The sequence below is a fragment of the Eptesicus fuscus genome, chromosome 5 (genome assembly GCF_027574615.1).
Source record: "Eptesicus fuscus isolate TK198812 chromosome 5, DD_ASM_mEF_20220401, whole genome shotgun sequence".
Classification (NCBI taxonomy): Eukaryota; Metazoa; Chordata; class Mammalia; order Chiroptera; family Vespertilionidae; genus Eptesicus; species Eptesicus fuscus.
In genome coordinates, this window is record NC_072477.1 from 64,040,150 (window position 1) to 64,066,652 (window position 26,503).

The window sequence follows — 26,503 nt, forward strand, 5'->3', positions numbered from 1 at the left end:
GCCACAACCTTTAGCAGCAAGGATTTAGAATCTGGAGAAGGGGCTATGCACAAATGGATATACTAGATAAGAAATATAAATTTAGAAGGCATGTGGGAAAGCCAGGTGGAGGCCTCACCCTCTAGTGGAGTGGCTCTCCGAATCTCTGGACCCATGGCTTTTTATTTACTGGAATATACATTTGCCCTTTAGCAAAGCAAACAGACATATCAAAGGTAAGGTTTGGTAAACAGTAAAAGATTATCAGGTTAGGAGATTGCCTTCAGTCACCATTGTCTCGACAGAACTATCAGTGCATAGCTTTTAGCCCTTGCTAAAGCCCAAGGTCCATCAGCCTTCTGATGAACCTCTCACATTTATTATGCTAACTACTTGTTGGTCTTTGCCTCCAGCAGGCTGGAACTTGTCTAAGGCCATACTGGGAATTCATGGCAGGACCAGGATTAGGGTCCTAGTCTCTCTGAGTCTTATAAGGTCTGGAGGCTCCCCACCTCCACCTTGCTAGAGCTGGCCTGCCTGGTGGGATGGCAGGTGCCTCCACACCTCCCAACTTGAGTGTCCCAGGATCTGCTCTTTTGCCCTTCCCTGAAGTCACAGCTTTGTCTCTGTCCAGATGGAAAGGTTCTCATCAACTTCGCTCAGCTTTCCTGACTCTCCTCTGCCTCCCTGACTCTGGACCAAGAGACAAGCCACTCTGATCAGAGCTGCCTGCCTCCCCTAGCACATTCTCTCCCACAAATGATTTGTAGGAATCAAATGATAGGCTGCATCTATAAGTCAGCTCATTAGCCCCAGCCATGAAATAGGTTGTTGCTGGGTAGCCATTGGGCATTTTTCTCTCTGCTACCCCACCTCTCCAGACCTGCCCAGCCTAACTGCACTCACTTCCTACCTCCCCTCACAATTAAGCTTACCTGCCCATGTCCATTTCTCTTTTTTCTTTATTGATTAAGTTATTACATGTGTGTCCTTACCCTCCCCCATTACCCCCCTCCCTGCTCATGCCCTCACCCCCCTGTTGTCTGTGTCCATTGGTTATGCTTCCATGTCCATTTTTCCTCCCCATCTCAGCTAGTGTGACAATGGGTTCAGGCCTTTACCCATTCATTCATTCATGGATCATCTTTTAATTAATTTATTCCATCTGTTAGCAGATAGGAACTGGAAAACCAACCATGCTTCAGATATGCATTAAGTACTTACACAGGACTCTAGAGTATGACTATCTGTGTCCAAATCTAGCTCCACCAGTTCTTAGTGAGTGATCTTGGGAAAACTATTTAATGCCTTTAAGTCTTTCTCATCTGTAACATAGGAATAATAATAGTACCCAGCTCATGGGAATGGTGTGAATATTAGGTGGGATAATGCACATAAAGAACTAAAACAAACATGTTCATCTGCCTGGTCTCATTGATGGCCTCAATAAACAGCCAGCAAACCCCAACAATGGTGGCTCCTCCACCAGCAGTGCTAGACCCCAAGACATGATGCCCTTGCTGAATAATGAACACTGTGTAGCCTTAGATACATCAGAGTTTTAAATAATGAAGGCTCAAGGACACATTAATCCAGTCATAAAATAAAGCATGCATCCTGGTTCATTTAGGAAGCCTACACCCCTAATTATAACCACACCCCTGATTATGTAATTATTACTAAGTTTTCCTTGTTATAAAGTCCAAATAAAGGGGCTCAATTTTATATTCACATTATCCTGGTTATCTAAAAGAAAAAAAGAACTAAAACAGCACCTGGAATGTGAAAGCTATTACTAGTTCTACTAGTAGTTTTCCTGTTAACCACTATCATTATTAAGCACTGGGGATATACTAGTCAGACACAGGCCATGCCCTTAAGGAGGAAAGATAGGTAAGTATTTATAATGTGGAGTATGATTAGGCTAATAGAGAACACAAAAGGGGTTGCCCCTGAAAGCCGGTGTGGAAGAGAGAGTCAGGAAGACTTCCCCAGGGGCAATGCTTGAGCCTGGATACAAGAAAGTAGACAAGTGAGAGGAGAACATTTCAGAGAGAAACCAACTCATTCAAGAACTTGGAGGTGCAGGAGAGTAGTCTCCATGGGGTAACTGAAGGGGTTTGCCTGCCTGGATTCCAGGCTGGGAGGGAAAGATCCTGAAGGGCTTTGGGGGTGATGTTGACAAGTTTGGACTTTACCCAACTGTTGTATCTTGAGCAACCTGGTTGAATTGGCATTTCAGAAAAATCACTTAGGCAACTCATTTGGAAAAAAAAATAGTTGGGAGGCTCGTTAGGAGCTGCTGTCTAGGCAAGTGGGGGCTTCAGGGAAGGCAGGGCCAAGGGCACAGAGAAGGGCCAGTTTTAGGAAATAATCAGGAGTTGGATTGGTAAGGCTCAGTGACTGCTGGGCTAAGGGAAGTCAGGAAGTTGGAGAAGAATGAGGTGGTACCAGTTTCTCCCAGAGTGACTGGGTGGGCACTGTCCTCACGCACCAAGACCAGGGATGCAGGAGGAAGGGGAGAGGGATGGAGTTCCACTTTTTTTTTTAATATTGATTTTAAACAGAGAGGAAGGGGAGAGAGAGAGAGAGAGAGAGAAAGAAACAACGATGAGAGAGAAACATCAGAAACATCAACATTGATCAAGTGCCTCCTGCATGCCCCCTATTGGGGAAGGAGCCCGAAACCCAGGCATGTGCCCTGACTGGGAATCAAACTAGTGACCTCTTGGTGTATGGGTCGACGCTCAACCACTGAGCAACACCGGCCGGGCAGGAGTTCCACTTTGGATAGAAGGTGGGTGACGGTGTGTTAATGAATTCTACACACACATGTATAAATACACTTTAAATTCTGATTGAGGATAGAGAGAGTTGGAAATACAGGAGGGAGGATGGGAGCTGGTGACTGAGGTTCCTGAGAAGAGAGGACAAGGAACCTAGAAAGCAGGGGGACACAGGGAGAAGGGTCCCACAGGAGGGAAAGGAAGGGTGGGTGTGGGTGTGGATTCTTCAGAGAGTCCCAGCCCCTGCCTATGAAGAATCCTCCCCCTTTGTGTCTCTCTTCTCCCATCAGTTCTTTTCTCCCTTACACACTCAGTCCAAGGACTTGTACTTTTCTTACTAGAATCAAGGTCACTCACTGGCATTCCCACTCTCTCATCTATTTCCAGAACTCTTCCATGAATCTTCCCAAGTTTTCTTCCTCTACTGCTTTTATTTGAGAGTCACCTGGGACTTGGCAGATCTTACCCAAGACAATACCTTTGACAAAAAAATAAATATTAAAAAAATCATACTAAAGTGATCCAGAGTGGGCTCTATGGCACTTGATGTCCAGGAAGTGACTCTTCAGAATAAAAGAAAGGGCTCAGGTGCCAAGCAGAGTCCTAGGCTTGTGTCTCAAGTGTGAGCTGTAGTCTTGTGGCCCTGGTACTCCTTCTTGCAGGAGTGCAGCCTCTCTCCATCCCCCTAGAAGCCCCATCAGCTTACCACTCCCACCTGGCTCCCTCCCTCTCAGCACAGCACCTACCACACAGCCTTTGCTCAAAGCCCATATAGCACAAGGCCCTGACAGTTCATTGGCCCTGACACTTCATCTTACCAGAGCAACTTTGCCAAGAAAAACCTGAGGGCAAGTAAGAAAACCAGTTGTGATCTGCCCAGTAAGCAGGTGGCAGTGCAGCATCCAGCCCCGCCTCCAGTGTCTCCTGGCGTCTCAGGGATGGAAGGTGAAGCAGACACTCCAAGACCAGTTTCCTGAAGCTCCAGGCCATCCTGCTATTCTGTGGGGAGCAGCCAGAGAACTGACAGCTGCCATCATGGCACAAGGTAGGGCAGGCCCATGGAGCTGCTGGAGGTCAGGGGCAAGAAGACAGAGAGACTGTAGGAAGTCCGGTGAGGGTGGATTCATAGGAAGAAGGGAGCAAATAAAGAACAGAGGCAGAAAGATTAGAAACTCCAGGAACCTCAGAATTGGTAGCCCAAGAACTAGGAGACTGGAGATGCCAGCAGGTAAACACAGCCAAGCAGCTGCATGCCAACATGCTGGCTTCTATAGCCCAATGGGACAGGGCAGGATCAGGAATTAGGGGGTCGTGGTTTCTGTTCTTTTGCACCAGCTGACCCTTTGACATTGAGCCAGTCACTTCTCCAGTTCCCAGCCCTCATGCCTGAAAAAACGAGGGAGGTTGGACAAGACAATCTTGACATTGTCTTCCATCTCTAGAAGTCTCTGAATTTCATATCTTCACTTCTTTCCCTGCTTCAGGTCTCTTCCTCATCTTAGCTAATCTTCTCACCACCACCCTTCTATCTATATCAATTCCCTCTCTCTAGAAAGAGCTGCTATGAAGATTAAATGGTTAGTTGAAATCATAAGAATAAGCTATAAAGCTCTACAAATGTAACAGACTCACCTTCATTTACTGTTTTGTGTTAAATTTTTATTTTTTTATTTTTAATTACACAAGAAATATACACAGTTGGAATAAAATAAAGCAATAATTACAGGTAAAGCTATAGTCAGAACCTTTACCCCCAGCCTCACCTCCAGAGAAACCACTGTTACCAGTCTTACACACACACACACACACACACACACACACACATATATATATACATATATATACATACACACACACACACACACACATACTCAATGTAATATTAGTATATGTGGCTTCTTTTTTTGTATATCTCTAGTATAATCATATTGTACATACTTTTCTACAGCTTGACTTTTTTTTTCCTCAACAGTATGCCTTAGGGCTCTATCCATGCCACTCAGTACCTATAGATTTTCACTATTTTCTACATTGTATAGTATTTTATATTATGGGTGTAAGTAATTTATTTATCCAGTCCCCTATTGTAGGCATTCAGGTTGCTTCCCAATTTTTAGTTATATAAGCAATGTTGCAATGAAAGTTCTTATCTATACCTCTTTGTGCTTGTGTGGGAGTATCTCTCTAGCTAGATACTGAGACCAATTACTTTAAAAGTTCTTCCTATCATTTTATTTCTACTTTATTGATCATTTCACTACATTCTTCTTGCATAACAAGAAGAACAAATATTTCCAATGTTAAATGTACCTCCTGCTTGAATATCTGGTGTCTGGGCTGAAGAATAATCCCTATGTTACAGGTAGATACTAATATTAACTGGACCCAGAATGCATCCAGAGGGTGAGCTTTGTCCCCACTACTCACTGTCAGGCAGATGCTACTACTCCTGCTGAGTAGTCTGGGTCACGTGCCCAAGCTGAATCAGGACCAGATAGCAATCTCTGTCTAGTCAACTGTCTAGTTTTTTGATCTCCAAAAAGAATGAGCTTCTCGTTCCACCACTAGGGAAAAGTCAAGTGCTTTCCCAACTGGCAGTGGGTTGGGTGTCCTTTCTGAACATGAGTGAAGGCTGGAAATGGGCAGTAGCTATTGGGTAATGGAAAGAGCACAGGACTTGAGCCAGTAACCTTACTTTTAACTTTGGGCAAGACATTTAATTTGCGTAAACCTTCGTTTTCTCTATGCCAAGTGTGGATGACATGACATTTCATGCCTCCACTGTTGTTGGGAGGATTCAATGAGAAAACTGTCTTAAGGTGCCTAGGACAGTGCCTATCACATAGTACCGTAAACAGGCCCACAATAAGGTGTTCATTGAACCTGAAACTTGAAATAAGTACAGGGTGATTATACAAAAGACAGAGAACTTTATTCAACCTAGTAAACATTTTTTAATACCTACAATGTGCTGAAAATTATGCTTATATTTCTTTTATAAGAAACCCATGCTTATTAGCAGTCATGCCCCATATCCTCCTCATCCCAGCCCCTGCTAAACTCTAATCTACTTTCTGCCTTTATGAATTTGCCTAGTCTGCATATTTTATATTAATTGAATCATATAATATGTGGCCTTTGTGTTTGTCTTCTTTCATTCTGCATAATGTTTTCAACTTTCATCCATGTTATAATATATTCAGCATTTCTTTTCATTGTATGGAGATACCACTTTCATTAATTAATCAGTTGATGAACATTCAGGTTGTTTCTCTTTTCTGGATGTTATAAATAATGCTGCTATCAACATTAACGTACAAATTTGTGTGAACATATGTTTTCAATCTCTTGGGTATAGGAGTGGAATCTCTAGGAGTGGAACTGCTGGGTCATATGGTAACTGTGCTTAACATTTTGAGGAGCTGCTGGACTGTCTCCAAAATGGCTACATCATTTTACAATCTCACCAGCAATATATGAGGGTTCCAATTTCTCTACATCCTCGCCAACACTTGTTGCTTTCTCTCTTTCTGGTTATAGCCATCCAGGTGAACAGATGGGGTAAGAGTGGACATTCTTGTATTGTTCCTTATCTTAGGGAGAAAGCAGCTAGTCTTTCACCATTAAGTATAATGTTAGCTGTGGATTTTTCAAAGATAACCTTTATCAGGTTGAGGAAGTTTCTTTTTTGTTATTGTCTAAAGCAGTGATGGCGAACCTATGACACGCGTGTCAGCACTGACACGCGTAGCCATTTCTGATGACACGCAGCCGCATGCCGAGGATGAAACATTTGCTGCTCCTGAGGATGAAACATTTGCGACTAGAGTCTTGGAGTTAGTTTTTTCCTCAAAGTGACACACTACCCGAGTTATGCTCAGTTTTTTGGCGAAGTTTGACACACCAAGCTCAAAAGGTTGCCCATCACTGGTCTAAAGTTTTACATATGTCTCCTTATCCCTCAATTGACCCTCTCCCCCATCCCTTCCCAGCCCGGGCAAGCCCCCACCACCCCAGTGTCTGTGTCCATTGGTTATGCTAATATGAATGCATGTAAGTCCTTTGGTTGCTCTTTAACCCTCCCCTCCCCTACGATTTGTCTCTAGATAGATCTATTCTTGTTCATCAAATTATGTTGATCATTATATCCCACATATGAGTGAGATCATGTGATATTTATCTTTCTCTGACTGTTTTATTTCGCTTAGCATAATGCTCTCCAGTTCCATCCATGCTGTTGCAAATGGTAAAAGTTCCTTCTTTTTTATAGTGGTGTAGTACTCCATTTGTAGATGTACCACAGTTGTTTAATCCACTCATCTGCTGATGGGCACTTAGGCTGCTTCCAAATCTTAGCTATTGTAAATTGTGCTGCTATGAACATAGGGGTGCATATATCCTTTCTGATTGGTGTTTCTGTTTTCTTGGGATATAGTCCTACAAGTGGGATTACTGGGTCAAATGGCAGTTCCATTTTTAACTTTTTGAGGAAACTCCATACTGTTCTCCACAGTGGCTGCATCAGTCTGCATTCCCACCAGCAGTGCACGAGGGTTCCTTTTTCTCTGAATTCTCACCAGCACTTGTCATTTGTTGATTTGTTGATGATAGCCAATCTGACAGGTGTGAGATGGTACCTCATGGTCGTTTTGATTTGCATCTCTCAGATGATTAATGACTTTGAGCATGTTTTCATGTCTCTCAGCCTTCTGTATGTCCTCTTTCAAAAAGTGTCTATTTAGATCCTTTGACCATTTTTTAAAAATTGGATCGTTTATCTTCCTTTTGTTAAGTTGTATGAGTTCTCTGTAAATTTTGGAGATTAAGCCCTTATCGGAAATATCATTGGCAAATATGTTCTCCCATGCAGTGGTCTTTCTTGTTGTTTTGTTGATGGTTTCTTTTGCTGTGCAGAAGCTTTTTATTTTGATGTAGTCCCATTTGTTTATTGAGGAAGTTTCTTGTAGTCTTAATTTGTTGAGTATTTTCATTATGAAAGAATGTTGGATTTTGTCAAATGTTTTGGTTTATATTTCTTAAAATCTAAATACATATGAGACAACACAGCTAGGTCTCTGTCTCCATTGATTTACATCTAGTGGTGGGAAACAGACAAAAAAGTAACTGTAGAAATATCTGAACATCTCATGCTGAGCCTAAATCTCGTAGACTCTCAGTAAAAGTTTGTTGATGTGAATGAACAAATGAGCATATTAACTTGTCAATTAAGCAGTTAAGGTTCCCTATGAGTGATACAGTTACATGCTGTAGATCAAGTGAAGATGGGAAGAAGGTTAGGCCAAATGCAACAAGCTCTATGAGAAGGTGGGTCTTGAACAGGCATTGGAGGAAAAGTGGACTTTGGTTAGATAGTGAAGGGCATTCTGAGTTGGAGCTACAGCAGCAGCAAAATACATGGACAGGAAGGCTACCATTTGCTTGAAGACATCAGACGGAGAGGAAGACCCATGGTGAGAGTGGTGAGAAGTGAGAATGCAAGTGTTAAGTTAAGACCAGGTATGGAGGATCCTAAGTGTCAGGTTAAGGAGTGTGCATTTTGTATGGTGGGCTATTGGGTATCTCAGAGCTTTTAAAGCAAAAGAATGAATAATCAAGTTGTCTGGAGGAGAGGTAATCTGGTGATGTGTTAAGGGGTGGGTGATGTGGAGAGACAGAAGAAAACATGATGGAGACTGTTACTGTCACTAGGAGTGAGGGGAGGAGGTTGGAATTATGTTAATGTGGAAAGGGACAGATGGACACCACAGACATTTTCAATGAAAGAGTGAAGGGACTTATGATACATAAATGGATATAGACTGAGAAGGAGATGGCTGAGCCAACTGTGATTTAAAGTGTGTGATCCCATGTGCCTGGGAACCATGCTATGACCGTGTTTAAATGTGAAGAAGTCAGAAATGAATCCCTTCTGCGGGAGGTACACTGGAGGACATTGAGGTCAGTCTGTGTCTTAGCAGAAACTCTGGAAGGCTGGGAGTGGGCCTTTCCTTGCTGACCTCAGCATCACAGCTCCCCAAGCATTGGGCACATGCATTAGTATAGTCAGGAGGCCAGCGAACTGCTAAAAGCACAGCAGCTAACCCAGGGACTTTCTCCCAAATTTGGATGCTGGTACAGGAGAAAGTGAAACTCAACTTTTGTTCAAGAAAGTGGATGCTGGTGTAAATCTGAGGACATGCTAGGCTAGAGGGCACAGACATACTTGGCCAGTCCTACAGGAGTTGGACCGAGAGAGAAAACCATGTCCCTCCAGGAGAATAAGGGAGGAAGGATTTGAAGGTCAGAGAAGCAGGAAAGGAAGGGAGGAAAGAAGTAAAAAGGAGGCACATACATGTACGGAGCCTCATTTAATCCTTATACCAACTGTATAAGGCTGGTATTATGGAATCTATTTTACCGACTTGGAAACTGAGGCTCAGAAAGGCTAAACTTCTTTCTCAAGTTTGCACAACTAGTAAGTGGTGGACAAGACTGGACCATGCTCCATAACCCTGCTCTTTCGTCTGCCCCTGCTGCCCTAATGCAGGGCTGGAGTTGTCCGTCACAGACTTCCAAAGCTCCCAGAACAACATGCGGCACCACACGGAGGAGATCAGCTTTGACCACCTCATCGTTCGCCGGGGCCAAGCTTTCAACATCACTCTGTACTTCAGGAACCGGGGCTTTGAGCCAGACCTGGACAAGATCATCTTCATAGCTGAGACTGGTGAGAACCCCTGCTGGCACACAGGGGAGGGTGTGGGGATCAGAGTGGCAGGAGCTGGGAGGTTTCCTCAGAGGGCCTCAACTCTGCTTCCCTCCCAGGACCGATGCCTGACCTGGCCAAGGGGACTCGGGCTGTGTTCAGCCTGGCAGGTCGTCATAGCCCCAGCCCCTGGATGGCCTCACTGGAGACCAGCAGGGCCAGCTCCCTGGAGGTGAGCCTGTATGCCCCTCCCATGGCGCCTGTAGGTCGGTACCTCCTGAAGGTTCACATTGACTCCTTCCAGGGGTCTGTCACGGCCTACCAGCTCGGGGAATTCATTCTGCTCTTCAATCCCTGGTGCTCAGGTAAGGCAGGGTGCCTGTGTGGGGGTCCCTTGTCTCCGCCCCTGTGTCAATGCCACAGAGAGCCAGGATCAAGGATCTAGACCCTGCTCCCTGGGAACCCACAAACCTCCCCAATCCCATGCACTAGGCATTCACTCCCAACCACCAAAAAGCAGGGAGGGATAAATTGCTATTTATTTGCTTATCTAGAATTTTAAAATTATGAACCAAGTCATCTTTGCTTAAAAGGAAAACTATTACAATTAAGTTTGACCACTGTTAACATTTACCTTTATCATACATTTTAACTTAACTTGAGTTTTTTCATTGTAAGAATAATAAGTGAATTGTGGAATGAAGTAAAGAGCAAAAGGAAGAAAGAAAGAAAGAAAGAAAGAAAGAAAGAAAGAAGAAAGAAAGAAAGAAAGAGAGAAAGGAAGGAAAAAAGAAAGAGGTGATAAGTCAAACCTTATTCCAAGTTCCATTCTTCAGAGGATGTCCTGCTAGTGTTTTCTTGTGTAGCTTTACAAAAAATGTTCTATGCTTAATCAAATGTGTATTTATTGCATATATGCATATGTGTGTAAATATATAATACATACCACACATGGGATTATTTAACACATAGTTTGCTCTAATTTGCTTTTTTTTAATTTAAAAATGTTGGACATATTTTCCTGTCAGTACATTATTTTTAACAGCTACAATTACTTCACCATTTGGATGCACCAAATTTTTAACTGGTTCCCTATTTATTTGGGCTGGAAAGTTTTTGTCGTAAGCAAACACAGCTATAGGAAATATCCCAGAACTACCTGGCCCACAATCTCTGTCCTCTACATCTACCTGAGGGCAGGAGTAGTTCCATAGACCGTTGGCATGATGTGAGAAGATTGAAGGACAAGCCAGGAGGAGAGAGTAGGAAGAGGACAGAAAGAGTTGAGAATAAGGGATTTGGGGCAGAGGCCAAATTCAACCAATTCTCACTTCTGACTTAGAGGATGTCTCCCTTCTCTTACTCCCTCTCATTCTACTTTCTCCACCAACCTTATCCCAAGGGGGCCTGCTGCATTGTGCTAGAACCCAGAACCCTGGCTGGGCTCTAATATCTCTAACCGCCTCCCACTGCTCTATCACTGAATGGTTCAGAACTCTTACCCATCAGCCAGATGAAGAGGCCCTGCCACTGGATCAAGGAGGACAGATGTCTGTTTGCTCTTTCTTACACACACACACACACACACACACACACACACACACACACACACACCTACCTTCCCTCCAAAACTGTGGGTTTCAGACTTGTACCGAGGGCCCCCTGGAGCTGTGGGGAAGAAAATAGTATCTGTGGGGTCTTTTCTTTTAAAGCTTGAGTCCGACAAAGGAAATGATGAGGTCAAAGCCAACCCCTAAATTCTGGGTTGCTCTTTTCCAACCAGGATTAGTTAAGTATGGCAGAGCACAGAGCATGGAGTCACGTGGGCTGTGTTCACATTTCACCCTGATGTGGGCAAGCTATTTATCACTCTGAGCCTGTTTCCTCAACCTTAAAATGGGGCTGGGATGTAAATGTGCTTTGCAAACCAATAAATTCCACCACAGATACATGTTGACTGTTCCGCCTCATTTTCATGCTGAGCCTGCTGCCGGTGTGGAGGGATGGTGGAGAGCAGGTCTTGCTTCCCCTCTTGGTGTCACCCTGTGCAGTTCTCAGAGTTCAGTTTCCATGCTTTCTGGGGATGGGGATGGGCAGGAAGGACAAGATAACTTTTCTGCTTTGTGTCCTCCCACTTTGATTCCTAGGGGACGCTGTCTTCTTGGACAGTGAGCCCCAGAGGCAGGAGTATGTCATGAATGATTACGGCTTCATCTACCAAGGGAACAAGAACTGGATCCGCCCTTGCCCCTGGAACTATGGGCAGGTGAGTCTCAGCCCAGCTCGTGGACCATCCAAGGGAGAGGGAAGCAGGAGGGAGATGGGAGGATGCCCCTCATGCAAGGTTCATCTAGAACTACTGAGTAATGGGAACTAAATGGTACCGGGAAGATGTGAGATGTGACTCCAGGGAGCTAGAGGAGCAGCCATAGAAAGTTGGAATGTTCTTTGCTGACTGTGTCAGGATTAGAGAGGGAAGGGCAGCTGAAGGTACCCACCCAGGAACTCCACTGAGTATGAGAGTGAGGATGAAGGCACAACAGCGACAACAGCCATGGTGGTGCCTCATTTTTTTGTTTGTTAGCTGTGTTTCTAGTGTGGTGTAGGTTGATCTAGATTTTGTTTTCCACACATATTCTAAACCATGTGACTTTATTTGTAAAAATAGCATCGTATGAATCACAATGCGTTACAACAGCCCAGCCTTCAGCAGGTGCTCCAGGAAGTCCAGAACCAGGCCAGGGAGGAGGGTTCTTGAGGCTGGCCCCGGCACTGGGACACTGGCTCAGAACTCTTATCCATCAGAGAGATTTTTCAGCCAGTCAGACACATTAGGGGGAGAGGACCAGCCCTGCCACCCGCAGGGGTGTCAGCTGGAAATCCCAGGGGAGCGTGTGGAGCCTTGTTTCAGTTTGCTATGGCTTCCTCTCCTGGACTTGTCCAACACATGTGGCCTCAGGCCCAACCTAGGACCCCCGCCCCCCGCCAGGGGGGTTTAGTCAAGATGAGACATAGCAGCCTAAACTGGCCCCAACTGACATCCCCACCCCCTCACTCAGCGTGGGCAGAGAGGGATCTTAGTGAGTCCCTGGACAGGAGGCTGCTGCCACCTGTGAGAAACAGAAGAGCAGAGCTGCTGGTCTCTGAGCCCTGGGTCCTCCCTTATCTCTTATTCAGTGAACGTATACTGAATGCCTGCTCAGTGCCAGGCAGGGCTCTAGGTGCGAGAGATATAAAGATGAATAAAACACTGTCCCCGAGCCCACAGTGAAGTGGGGACTCAGTCATATAAGCAGGTCACTTATGCAGCGTGACATGTAAAGATTGCCAGACCGGCACAGGGGCCTCTGAGAGCCTGGAGGAAGAGCACTTGGTTGGGCATGGGGCTGTCTGGGAAGCTTGCTGGAAGAGGAGATGCTTGAACTGAGTTAACCAAGAGAAGGAAGGTGGGGGGAAAACATCACAGGCAAAGAGAGGGATGAGCAAAGACACAAAGTGAGGATCTGTTTGACCTGCTGCAGCAGTTACAAGGAATCTGGTGTTGCTGGAGCAAAACTGGTGAGGCGAGGGTCCTGAGAAGTAGAAGGCCAGATCAGGGAGGGTCTATGGGTCTTGTAGAGGAGGATAGAGCTTTGATTCTGTAGGTCACAGGGATCTTTGAACATTTTAAAGCAGAAAAGTGACCTCATCAAACTATCCCTTGGGGAAAATGGATCAGAGAGCCTCCAAATCCTGTTTATTGCCCAGTGTTACATGGAAATCAATTAATTCACTTACTCTCATCAACAAAGATGTGCAGAGCCCCTACTCTGTGCTGAGCACTGTGCCAGATCTGGGGTGTGACGTTCCAAGGAAAGTTGGAGAGATGCAGAGCATACACTTAGGCAGGGAAGACAGACCTTGGCTACATCATTACACCTGAGCCTGAAGAGCAGAGATGTAGCCAGTGCTATGAAGCTAAACCAGGCTTGGACTCAGCGAAAGGCCTCAGGACAAGTGGCATTCTCACCTCGCCTGCCTTGGGTGGGAAGTTTCCATAACTCACATGCTATTAGTCAGCCCACGGCCCTACTGAATCGCAGGCACCATGGCAAGTTGGGGCCATCACCTTAGCCTTAACTACCAATGATGAGCTGGATCAGCAGGTAGGGGAGGAAGATGAGGCAATGTGGTTTTAGCAAGAACAGCTCATGAGGTCCAAGAGTGTGGAGATTGAGGAGAGAAGAAAAAGAAACGATTTTTCAGCCAGTCAGACACATTAGAAAAAACTCCAAGGACATACCAAGTGGGGGAGTTGTGATCCCAGAGCTTTGAGACCCTGTAGCTGCCCGAGTTCATGGCTGTGCTAGTAGACACAGTTACCTTCCAAGTAGGTTTGTATTTCAAACACACTCCATCGGAGAGCTGAGTGGGGTGGCTCCATATCTGCATGTGCGAAGCATGGGTGCCTTGCCTCTCTGCATCTCTCCTTGCAGTTTGAAGAGAATATCATCAACATCTGCCTGGAGTTGCTAGACAAGAGCCTGAACTTCCAGATTGACCCAGCCACAGATTGTGCTCTTCGAGGAAGCCCTGTCTACATCAGCAGAGTGGTGTGCGCCATGGTGAGGTTGGGTCTGGATTTGCCCACTCAGGGCATGTCCAGAGAGGGAGGAAGCTGTGCCAGGGGAGTCCTGCTCACTCACAGTTGCCCCTGAAATGGGAGAATGAAGAGTTGAGAGGCATGGGCCCTCTTGCAAAGCCATTATGGCTAAGACTGATGAAAGTATAGCTAACAGGTTTTTCTCAACTGAGCTCTGAAATAGCTGGGTGTGGGCCATCACGTCTGTTAATTCCAAATTGCGTGTTTTGGGAAAGGCTGAGCATAGCTGTAGTTTGTGAAATGATCTTATTGTTTCTAAGTTTCCTTTGCTCTGAGTATTTTTAAAAGCTACCAAAGCCAAGCTCTAGCTTTGCAAGGGATGGGGAGGTGAGGGGCAAGGGGGTGTGTAGAAATAGAATAATAAACCAATTAACAGTGGAACACAAGTCAGAATGGCCAGCTTCACATCCTGACCCCTTCCACAGCAGGTCTGGAAGTACCCAGGTAAAATGAGATCAAAGCCTCCTCTGTGTCTCAGGCCCACAGGCCTGGCAAGGCAGCTCACACATCACATCCTGTTGATGAAAAGGATGCTTCTAATTCTTCTATGTATGGCTTCTCTTCAGATCAACAGCAATGATGACAAAGGGGTGCTCAATGGAAAGTGGAGTGAGAATTTCTCAGACGGCACCAACCCTGGAGAGTGGACTGGCAGCGTGGCCATCCTGAAACAGTGGCACTCCACAGGTTGCCAGCCAGTGCGCTACGGGCAGTGCTGGGTCTTTGCAGCCATTATGTGCACAGGTAGGAAGTAGAGAGTTCCCCATGAAATGACCAAAAATGCAATGGCTCACATATTAGCCCTCCAAATAATTCTTGTCCCCATCTCACACAGTTCCCACCAAGGAACATTTGGAAGGAAACCCTTTCCAGCAAAAAATGTCTCTTCACTAACCTCAGGCTTCCCATATGTGAACTTATTTCAGAGGATGGTTTTGAGGTAGAAATCACACACTTCCCGGAACCTGGCACCCTTCCCTCTCTTCTAACAGAACCTGGCTGGAAACTGTCTGGTGCAAGCTAGGAAAGAGATGAGAGGCCAAGTAATTAGAAAAACTTGCAAACTGATTAGCACAGAGAATGGTCTTAATGAAGATGTTCATATGAGAGGGAAATGTGCATCTGAGCAGTGGTATGGACCATGGGGCCAGAGCAAGGTGACAGCCGAAGTGCAATGACCTTGAATTTGGACTTTCACAAGTTTGGAGGTCTGGAGGCATGGCTCAGGCCAGGGAATTAGGGGTGAGGGGAAATGGTAGATCAACTTTTCAGATAGGGAGTAGATGCAACATTAGTAGAAGAAAAGCTAAAAAGAATAGTAGGCACATGAGAAAGAAGGCAGGTGGAAGTTGGTTTGCATGTGGCAAGAGGAGCAAGTAGAAGGAAGTGGCAGGTAAATGTTGAGGAAACTGATACCTGGAAATGAGTTGCACACTGGAGGTAGCAGGAGGATGTCTGCCTCACCCGGGACTCTTGCTCCTGGCCCTCACCCTCATCCTGCCCCCCGGCCTAGGCCAGCTCTCAGCCTCTTGGCACGCATATCCATAAACCTGACTTGGGTCACAATCAGGAAGTTATTAATGTTACCTGGGGAAAGATGCCAAGTGTGGCTTTTGTTCACAGCACTCTCTAGTGCAATCCAGGGAGGCCAGATCTGCCCACAACTTGGTTTAATCAAGGAGTGAGGCCTTTTGTGTAGAAATTCCCTAGAGGACAAAGCCTGGTGCACTCTGTATGCATGTGTGTGCTGAGTCCAGCTCCAGTCTCCTGGAGGAAGCCCAGAGAGCCCCGGGCTGTGAGCAAAGGCCAGGCCTCTGTCCAAGGGCACAAGGAGGTCTCTGTCAACACCCACAGAGGGTGACTTCACACAGGTTGGTGAGGAGGAGGTCCCGAACTACTCCTCCCCTGCAGCTGCACAGCCCATCTTACGTCTTGCGTTGAATGCTTTGATTGGTCAAAGGATCCTTGGCCGGTTTTTTGTTTTGTTTTTATTTTGTTTTTTTTGTTTTGTTTTAATAAGAAACCAGGAATTTGACAGCTTTGACTGTGTGACAGATAAGAGTTATAGGCATCTGGGTAAACTAGGATGTCTGAGTCATTGAGGGAGGAGGCACAGAGTGAGAGGCAGAGGACGGATCAATCTTGTCTGTGCACGATAGAGAGGACATCTTCCTGTGCATGGAAAAGCTTTGAGTCTAATGGGCCAGGAGGATGTGTGTAAAAGAAAGGGCCAGGGCTTGGTGTGTGATTATCTGGAACTGGTTGATGACAGAGGTGGAGCCAGTGAATGGAGATTATGCAAGAGAGGAGACCAATTAAAATGTTTATGAGAATAATGGCTCTATAGTGATCTGGAAAGCAAAGGGTTGGGCAAAGTGGGTCAAATGTGGGCTACTTGGGTCCAACTGAAGCTCAGTTAGCACCAGCCTTCCCGGAAAGACTTACCATGTTGTATATTAATAAGTATATCAGTTTTTAAACTCATTCCAATAACACTTATTTATTGAGTCCTTATTCTATGCTAGGCACTATGCTTCAAATACTTTTGGATACAAAAACGGGTAAGACCCAGTCTGTATCCTCCACTAAAAGTTAGAGGTTTATCAAGCTCCTTAACCTGATTCAGCTGCCAAAGCATTACTATTATTCACAATCACAATAGCCGATGGTTATGGAAGATTCCCTTTGTTCCAGGAACTGTGCTAAAACTTTGACAGCTTAGAGTAATGGTGAGGCCTATGGGCTCCAGATGTAGACTGCTTGGCTTCAAAAACCAGCAAGGCCATTAATTGGCTGAATAACTTTGGACAAATCACTTGACATGTGCCTCAAGTTTCCTCAGAGGATTAAGTTCATACATGGAGAATTCTTAGACTAGAGCCTGGCTACAGTGATTGTTCAGTATTAGCGAGGATAGTCCTGTTTGATCCTTCAAATAACCTTATTTTTTTTTTTTTTTACAGAGAGGAAGGGAGAGAGATAGAGAGTCAGAAACATCGATGAGAGAGATACATCGATCAGCTGCCTCCTGCACAGCCCCCACTGGGGATGTGCCCGCAACCAAGGTATATGCCCTTGACCGGAATCGAACCCGGGACCCTTCAGTCCGCAGGCCGACGCTCTATCCACTGAGCCAAACCGGTTTCGGCTCAAATGACCTTATGAATTAGGTCCTATCATCACCTTAATCTTGCAGATGGAGAGATTGAGTGGTGGAGCAAAGCTCACATCCAGGTCTGGCATGCTCTAACCACAAGGCCATATCCCGCACAGACATGACTAGCAGCCACCATGTATCTAGCATTCTCTGTGCTTCAGGCACACACTGAGCACTTTCACACTTCCTAATCCTCACAACCACATGCAAAGTAGATATCATTACTGTCACTTTACAGGTGAAAAAACTGAAACTCAAAAGTGATCAAGTGACTCTTGTCTGACCCAGAAGTACATCCTCCCGCCAGCAGCTCTACTTCCCAGTATTGCCTTTTTTAATGTGAACTAATTGACATCGAGTTGCTAAAGAAAAATCACAGAAATGAAACTTTGGATGCATCAAAAATAGTGCTATAATTTTTGGATGGGCTGTTTCCTTGACAACCGTTTAGTTGTCTATTCCTTGGAGAATTTCAGTGAAATCCCGGGCCTACCCTTCAATGCTCAGGCCCAGAGACTCTCAGTCATCCTGTTCTGGCCATCCACGTCTTGTGACAAGGTCGGCCCCTCAGCCCTTGGCTGAGGTCTGTAAAGTATCCAGGAAGCCTCGCACTGTACAAGGACAGAGGGGACAGTGATGATCTGATGCCTGAAAATTCTCCCCAAAGCCAGGTGTCCAAAAGCCACTTACTGTATGATTCCATATATGTGCAATGCCCAGAATAGGCCAATTCATAGAGACAGGAGAGTGGATTAGTGGTTGCCCAGGGCTGGGGGGAGGGGGAATGGAAAGTGACTGCTAGTAGACATAGAGGTTTTTTTTAGGTGAAATGTTCTGGGATTATTAGTGGGGATTGTTGTACAACCTGTGAATATACTACCAACCACTGAAGTGGTGACTCTAAAAGGGTGAATTTTATGGTATGCGAATTATCTCAATAAAGTTTTTTTTTTTTTTTAAAGCCAGGCATCCTGGGAATATGCCTGGTCCTGGTAGGCTCCTACCCACAGCTGCATGGGGTAGCAGTGGGGGCAGAAGTGAGGGGCTGAGGGTCGGAAGACTTGCACATGTGACTGTGAGCAGGTCCATGTGGTATCTCCTCCTCCTCTGTAAAGTAGGGCCCTTGGCCCTGAGCCATGGTGGGAAATGGTGGGAAGGCAAGGAGGCTGAGAGCTTGGGGCCGGGCACCTCCTCTCTTCACGGATCTAAGATTTCTCCTCGCTTGTTTGTTTAGAGTTAGTTCAATACAGTAACTCTTGCCCTCATTGTTTTTACTGAGTCATTTACTCTGAAAGAAAGGAACCTCAGCCAAGGCCCTCGTGATTTATTTAGCTTCAATCTTTGGCTTAAAAACAAATCTACCATTATTCTCCATGGATTTATGAGGCATCAAGGATTGTATGAAATGTTCCCTCACTGAGTTGTTAATTAATATGTGGCAATCACCTAGAAAAATGCCTGGCACATGGTTAGTTTTACATAAGTGTTAGCTATGATAATTAGTCTCCTGGTGTTTTAATCTCTGCCTCTTAGGCTCCAAAGGTCTGACTGGCTCTTGTTTAAAAGGTTTCTATTTTTATTTTTTTAAATATATTTTTATTGATTTCAGAGAGAGGAAGGGAGAGGGAGAGAGATAGAAACATCAATGATGAGAATCATTGATTGGCTGCCTCCTGCATGCCCCCACCGGGGATCGAGCCCACAACCTGGGCATGGGCCCAACCAGGAATTGAACTGAGGTCTCCTGGCTCATAGATTGACACTCAACCCCTGACACACACCAGCTGGGCTCTACCACTTTTTGGGTTTATTTCCTTGCTTTGTTCCTTGGAGTGTTTGGGATTAAACATTTAAAATTAATCATATTCCTCGTGTCATGGCATTTATCGTAATAGGTCTTCTTCAGGCCCCTCATTTTAAAAAAATGTAACTAATTAATTTATTTCCCTCATTTATCTCATAAACCATTTCCATTTACTTTCCCCCAAGATAGGGAAACATTTTGATGTGTTTAATATATAGCATTATATTTAAAGGTGTTCTTACAAAAAAGTATATTATCTTTTGTTGTTGTTGTTAATCATCACCCAAGGATATTTTTTCCATTGATTTTTAGAGAAAGTGGAAGGGAGGGGAAAAGGGGGGAGAGAGAGACATCGATGTGAGAGAGAGAAATAAATTGGTTGCCTTTCAACCCAGGTACATGCCCTTGACCAGGAATTGAACCGGTAACCCTTTAGTGTGTGGGCCAACACTCTAACCACCCAGCACACTAGCCAGGGCAGTATACTAGTATTGTTATCTTTGTATAATATTTTGTCCAGTATTTTTTGTTTTGTTTTATAGATTGTATTTTTCACCTTTAAAAGTTCCATTGGGCCCTAGCTGGTTTGGCTCAGTGGATAGAGCATCAGCCTACGGACTGAAGGGTCCCAGGTTTGCTTCCTGTCAAGGGCACATACCTCAGCTGCAGGCTCTATCCCCTGCCCCAGGTTGGGCGTGTGCAGGAGGCAACCAATCGATGTGTCTCTCTCACATTGGTGTTTCTCTCTCTCTTTTCTCTCTCTCTCTCTCTCTCTGTCTCTCACCTTCCTTCCACTCTCTCTAAAAATCAATGAAAAAATATCCTTGGGTGAGGATTTTTAAAAATTTCATTGAGTCTTTTCTTTATCTTCCATTTTTCTTATTATGTTTATGTTTTCCTTTACTTTCTCTTGAGCATATCTATGGTATTTAAAATACCTGTTTTAATGTCCTTATCAGTTAGTTCCATGATCTCTGTCATTTCTGGATCTAGTTTTATTGACTGACAATTTTCCTGATCATATTTTCTTGTTGCTTTACATCCCTACTTTTTTGTTGTTGTTGTTGTTGTTTTCAGAGAGGAAGGGAGATGGAGAGATAGAAACATCAATGATGAGAGAGAATCATTGATTGGCTGCCTCCTGCACACCCCCCACTGGGGATTGAGCCCTCAACCCAGGCAGTGCTCTTGACTGAAACCGAACCAGGGACCCTTCAGTCTGCAGGTCAATGCTTTATCCTCTGAGCCAAACCAGCTAGGGTGACATTTTTTTTAAAGTAGGCTTTATTTTTTAGAGCAGTTTTAGGTTTTATTGTCACTGCAGACAAGTGAGAATATGACCTCGTGCTAACATATCTGAAAAACTAAGGCAAGATAACCATCTTGTGGGAAACAATTAAAGGCATGGGAGGTGGAGCAGGCAGTGGTTACGTTTACCATTTGGAAGCTTACTACAACCCGGGAGAAGTTAAAAGATGCTAAAAATCATCACATTTAAATGCAATTACTTTGACTTTATATTAGCTGGGGCTTTGACTCTATTCTTCAGTATAAGCCATGGAAGTGTGATAGCAAAGCTGACCAAATGAATTTCAATAAATTGAACTCTAACTTTCCACTAGTTTCTCTTATAAAATTGGAACTACATTTCCTTATGGGGAGGCAGGGCTGGTGGTGGAGGGAGAACTGGTAAGAAGCCTTCATGTCCGGCCTGAAACAGACTGCGTGCTCTAACGCACCATCAGCACAGCGTCTGCCACCAGTCAGGAGTGAAGCTGCACCCCGGGAGGGCAGGAATGTCTTTCGCTTCTGTGAACTTCGCATCTAACTCACTGCCTGGTTCATAGCAAGGGCTTCACACTTGTCTCTGAATAAGTGCTAAATTAGGCCAAGTGAAGAGAGATAGTAATTCATGCTGGGTGTTGTGTAGTATGCCTTGGGAACTCGAATTCTTCCCCAACTCTGAGATCTTCTCCACCTTTGTCCAAATATCACCATGTGAGTGTGCATGCCTGTGGATGCACACACACAAACACACCCCATATGGGTTTCTTTTTTATGAGGGACTCAGCTCCCACAAAATTATCAGTGAGTCACCTGAGCCTCCTGTCAAACTGTGAATCATTGGGAGTGATACTCTGCAGAAACCCTGTGTACAGGTTAAAGACGACCTGCTTCCAACACAATTTAATGTGCTTCTACTCTGTGCCCATCCAGACATGTGGGGCAGGAGTTGACACCACCACTGACACTTCCAGTGGCTGCTCATGAGTTCAGCAATCAGGGTGAAGAACAGAGGCTTGTTCACTGCTCTCCCTACTCGGTTCTCCTTGGCACATTCTCTTATTACCATAAGTGTTATCCACCCGTCTGACTGTAATCTTAGCATAAATCCTGGCCCACGCCATGCTCCTGAGTCACTTGAATGCTCTTGCATCACTCCTGTCTCAGGTTCCTTCAGTGACAGCTCTTCGAACCTTCACCCTCCCCTCTGAGGCTGTCCTGTGACACCTCCATCTACAACTCGCTTGTCAGCTCTGCTCACTCCCTGCCCTTGTTCCTTGGCCCTGTGCAGATGTGCCACTCCAAGGAAACTCCAGGTTCCCCTTTGGGCTTCTCTCCTCCCTGTCCTAGGCCATATCCAGGGGTGTGTCCGTGCCCTAGCTTGGAGAGGCTTTGTGCCAAAGTGTGAGAAGGAGCCTAAACTAAAATCTATAAGCAATTACATGTTTAATATAAATACGTATTTGAACTAAAAATTACGAACATTTAAAAAATTACAGCAGTATGTGAACAACGCTGAGAAGTATCTATATTTTTTCATTAGTTTATTATAAAAGAAACATGGAGCCCTAACCGGTTTTGCTCAGTGGATAGAGCGTCGGCCTGCAGACTCAAGGGTCCCAGGTTCGATTCCGGTCAAGGGCATGTACCTTGGTTGCAGGCACATACCCAGTGGGGAGTGTGCAGGAGGCAGCTGATTGATGTTTCTCTCTCATCGATGTTTCTAACTCTCTATCCCTCTCCCTTCCTCCCTGTAAAAAAATAAATAAAATATATTTAAATAAAAAAAAAAGAAACACGGAAATTATTTACATGACGAAATATTTCAGAACTTCAATGGAATGGCCAGCTTCACATGATGCCATTTCAATAGTGATTTATTTCAGTAACCATTCTTTCCAAGAAGGTCACCATCTCTAAATAAGAAAGTCTTGTTGTCTAGAACTACTTTGGTGCCTCCATATTTTGGAAGGACACCTGTATCTCCAAATTTCATGCTAATAGATTGAATCTTTCCACCCTTTCCTTTGGAGCCAATCTAACAGCGACTACTATTGCTTGCAATACTTTTCCTTGAGATTTTTCTGGAAGCATAATGCCTCATTTGGTTACAGTTTCCGCAGCACTCTTTTCAACTAATACTCATCAAAGGGGGGAAGGAACTTCCTAAAGGTCTGTCCTGCCATGACTCCGACCGCTAGGAGAGACCCGCAGTCGCCGCTGGCCACTATCATCTATCTATCTATCTATCTATCTATCTATCTATCTATCTATCTAATCATCTATCTATCTATCTATCATCTATCATCTATCTATCTGTTAAATTTTATTTTATTGTTTAAAGCAGTGATGGGCAACCTTTTGAGCTTGGTGTGTCAAACTTCGCCAAAAAACTGAGCATAACTCGGGTAGTGTGTCACTTTGAGGAAAAAACATTATTTCGTGATACTTATAGTTTAAATAACATAAATGTATAATTGTTATATATAATTGTATTTAATAAACCTCAGCGGCCGTGTGTCATCAGAAATGGCTATGTGTGTCAGTGCTGACACACATGTCATAGGTTCGCCATCACTGGTTTAAAGTATTACAAATAGTAGTACATATGTCTCCTTTTTTTCCCCATTGACCTTCTCCCGGCCTCCCCTACCCCCTAGCACATGCCCTCACTCCACCCACCCAGTGTCTTGTGTCCATTGGTTATGCTTATATGCATGTATACAAGTCCTTCGGTTGATCTCTTACCACCACCCCCAACACTCCCCAGCCTTCCTGCTGTAATTTGACAGTCTGTTCGATGCTTCTCTGCCTCTAAATCTATCTTTTTGTTAATCAGGTTATAATGTTCTTTATTATCCATAAATGAGTGAGATCATGTGGTATTTTTCTTTCACTGCCTGGCTTATTTCACTTAGCATAATGCTCTCCAGTTCCATCCATGTTGCTGCAAATGGTAAGAATTCCTTCTTTTTTTTTATAGCAGTGTAGTATTCTATTGTGTAGATGTACCATAGTTTTCTAATCCATTCATCTGCTGATGGGCATTTAGGCTGTTTCCAAATCTTAGCTATTGTAAATTGTGCCGTTATGAACATAGGAGTGCATATATCCTTTCTGATTGGTGTTTCTATTTTCTTGGGATATATTCCTAGAAGTGGGATTACTGGGTCAAATGGCAGTTCCATTTTTAAATTTTTGAGGAAACGCCATACTGTTTTCCACAATGGCTGCACCAGTCTGCATTCCCACAAGCAGTGAAGGAGGGTTCCTTTTTATCTGCATCCTCGCCAGCACTTGTCATTTCTTGATTTGTTGATGATAACCATTCTGACAGGTGTGAGATAGTACCTCTTTGTTGTTTTGATTTGCATCTCTCGGATGATTAGTGACTTTGAGCATGTTTTCATGTGTCTCTTGCCTTTCTGAATGTCCTCTTTCAAAAAGTGTCTATTTAGATCCTTTGCCCATTTTTTGATTGGATTGTTTATCTTCCTTTTGTTAAGTTGTATGAGTTCCCTGTAAATGTTGGAGATTAGACCCTTATTGGATATAACATTGGCAAATATGTTCTCCCAAGCAGTGGTCTTTCTTGTTGTTTTGTTGATGGTTTCTTTTGCTGTGCAGAAGCTTTTTATTTTGATGTAGTCCCATTTGTTTATTTTCTCCTTAGTCTCTCTTGCCTTAGGATCTGTGTCTATAAAGATATTGCTACGACATATGTCTGCAATTTTGCTGCCTATGGAGTCTTTTTTTTTTTTAATTTCTTTATTGATTAAGGTGTCACATATTTGTCCTCATCCCCCCATTCCCATCCCACCCCCCTCCCCACGCATGCCCCAACCCCCTGTTGAACTTAACCGTTGGATAGGCTCATATGCATGCACACAAGTCCTTTGGTTGAACTCTCCCCCTCCCCCCACCCTCCCCTATCCTCCCTCTGAGGTCCGATAGTCCGATCGATGCCTCCTTGTTTCTGGTTCTGTTCTTGTTCCTCAGTCTATGTTGTTTATCATTTCCCCTAGATGAGCGAGATCATATGTCACTAGATATATACTTATAAGAACTGAATGTGAGACGAGCAATAATAGTTATGCTGACAGGCAAATGAATCAGTCTGTAGTGAGTTTCTTTCTGGACCAACAGTTCTTTTGAGACCCAATTTCAATGTCCACCAGTTCCTTATGTGTACATGTCAGCACTGACCCCTCAGCTCTGGATGGTGGACAAATGGTGGTAACGGAGGTCCGACTCCCTCTGGTTTGGTCTCGGCCGGACCCATGCCTATGGAGTCTTGTAGGATTTTTATTGTGTCCCGTCTTACATTCAAGTCCTTTAGCCATTTTGAGTTTGTTTTTGTGAATGGTGTAAGTTGGTGATCTAGTTTCATTTTTTTTGCATAAATCTGACCAAATTTCCCAGCACCATTTATTAAGGAGCCTGTTTTGACTCCATTGTATGCTCTTGCCTCCTTTGTCAAATATTAATTGGGTATAATGGCTTGGGTCAATTTCTAGGTCCTCTATTCTGTTCCATTGGTCTATATGTCTGTTCTTGTGCCAGTACCAGGCAGTTGTGAGAACTGTGGCTTGGTAATATAGTTTCATGTCTGGTATTGTGATCCCTCCAACTTTGTTCTTCTTTCTCAGGACAGCTGTAGCTATTCAGGGTCTTTTTTTATTCCAGATGAATTTTTGGAGAGTTTATTCTAGATCTTTGAAATATTTCATTGGTATTTTAATAGGTATTGCATTGAATCTATAGATTGCTTTATGTAGTATGGACATATTAATAATGTTGATTCTACCAATCCATGAACATGGTATGTTCCTCCATTTGTGTATGTCTTCCTCTATCTCTTTTTTCAATGTCCTATAGTTTTCTGGGTACAGGTCTTTTATGTCCTTGGTTAAGTTTATTCCTAGGTATCTTAATTTTTTTGATGCCATGGTAAATGGAATTGTTTTTTTCATTTCTCTTTCTGTGACTTCATTATTGGTGTATAAAAAGGCCATTGATTTTTGGGTGTTAATTTTGTATCCTGCTACATTGCCAAATTCATTTATTAGGTCTAGTAGTTTTTTGATGGAGTCTTTGGGGTTTTCTATGTATAGTATCATGTCATCTGCAAATAAGGACAGTTTTACTTCTTCTTTTCCAATTTGGATGCCTTTTATTTCTTCTTCTTGTCTGATCGCTATGGCTAGTACTTCTAGTACTATGTCAAACAGTAGTGGTGAAAGTGGGCATCCTTGTCTTGTTCCTGTTCTTAGAGGAAATGGGTTTAGTTTTTGCCCATTAAGTATGATGTTGGTTGTAGGTTTGTCATATAGGGCTTTTATTATGTTGAGGTATGATCCTTCTATTCCCACTTTGCTGAGAGTTTTTATCAAGAAAGGGTGTTGGATTTTGCCATGCTTTTTCTGCATCAATTGATATGATTATGAGATTTTTGTCTCTCAGTTTGTTTATGTGACGTATCACATTTATTGATTTGCAGATATTGTACTATCTTTGCATCCCTGGAATAAATCTCACTTGGTCATGGTGTATGATCTTTCTAATGTAATGCTGGATCCGATTGCTAGAATTTTGTTGAGGATTTTAGCATCTATGTTCATCAAGGATATTGGCCTGTAGTTCTCTTTTTTGTGTGGTGTCTTTATCTGGTTTTGGGATTAGGGTAATGCTGGCTTCATAGAAAGCGCTTGGAAGTGTGCCTTCCTCTTGAATTTTTTGGAATAGTCTGAGGAGGATAGGTTTTAGTTCTTCGTTGAATGCTTGGTAGAACTCCCCTGTAAAGCTGTCCAGACCAGGGCTTTTGTTGGCTGGAAGATTTTTGAGCACTGTTTCAATTTCTTCAGTAGTTATCGACTTATTCAGGTTTTTTAATTCTTCTTGGTTGAGTTTGGGGAGCTTGTATTTTTCTAAGAATATGTCCATTTTATCTAGGTCGTCCATTTTGTTGGAATAGAGTTGTTCATAGTATTTTTTCATAATCATTTGTATTTCTGTGGAATCGGTTGTTATTTCACCTCTTTCATTTCTGTTTTTGTTTATTTGGGTCCTCTCTCTTTGCTTCTTGGTGAGCCTGACTAGAGGTTCATCAATCTTGTTTATCTTTTCAAAGAACCAGCTCTTGGTT

At 43.9% G+C, this 26,503-nt stretch overlaps 1 protein-coding gene and 1 pseudogene across 2 annotated transcripts in view; one reads left to right on the plus strand and one right to left on the minus strand.

Annotated features, from left to right (window-relative positions):
* The first annotated feature begins 3,800 nt into the window (after positions 1-3,800).
* Positions 3,801-26,503, plus strand: part of TGM5 (transglutaminase 5) — a 33,251-nt gene continuing 10,548 nt past the window's right edge. Inside the window, exons 1-6 of one of the 2 annotated variants that reach the window (XM_008143054.3) lie at positions 3,801-3,810; positions 9,313-9,492; positions 9,591-9,836; positions 11,619-11,737; positions 13,947-14,075; positions 14,680-14,857. In XM_008143054.3, the coding sequence (XP_008141276.2) occupies positions 3,801-3,810; positions 9,313-9,492; positions 9,591-9,836; positions 11,619-11,737; positions 13,947-14,075; positions 14,680-14,857 (862 nt within the window). The remainder of the gene's footprint in view (positions 3,811-9,312; positions 9,493-9,590; positions 9,837-11,618; positions 11,738-13,946; positions 14,076-14,679; positions 14,858-26,503) is intronic. The other variant, XM_054715560.1, reaches the window with a different exon arrangement.
* LOC103304814 (10 kDa heat shock protein, mitochondrial-like) lies at positions 22,241-22,544 on the minus strand (annotated as a pseudogene).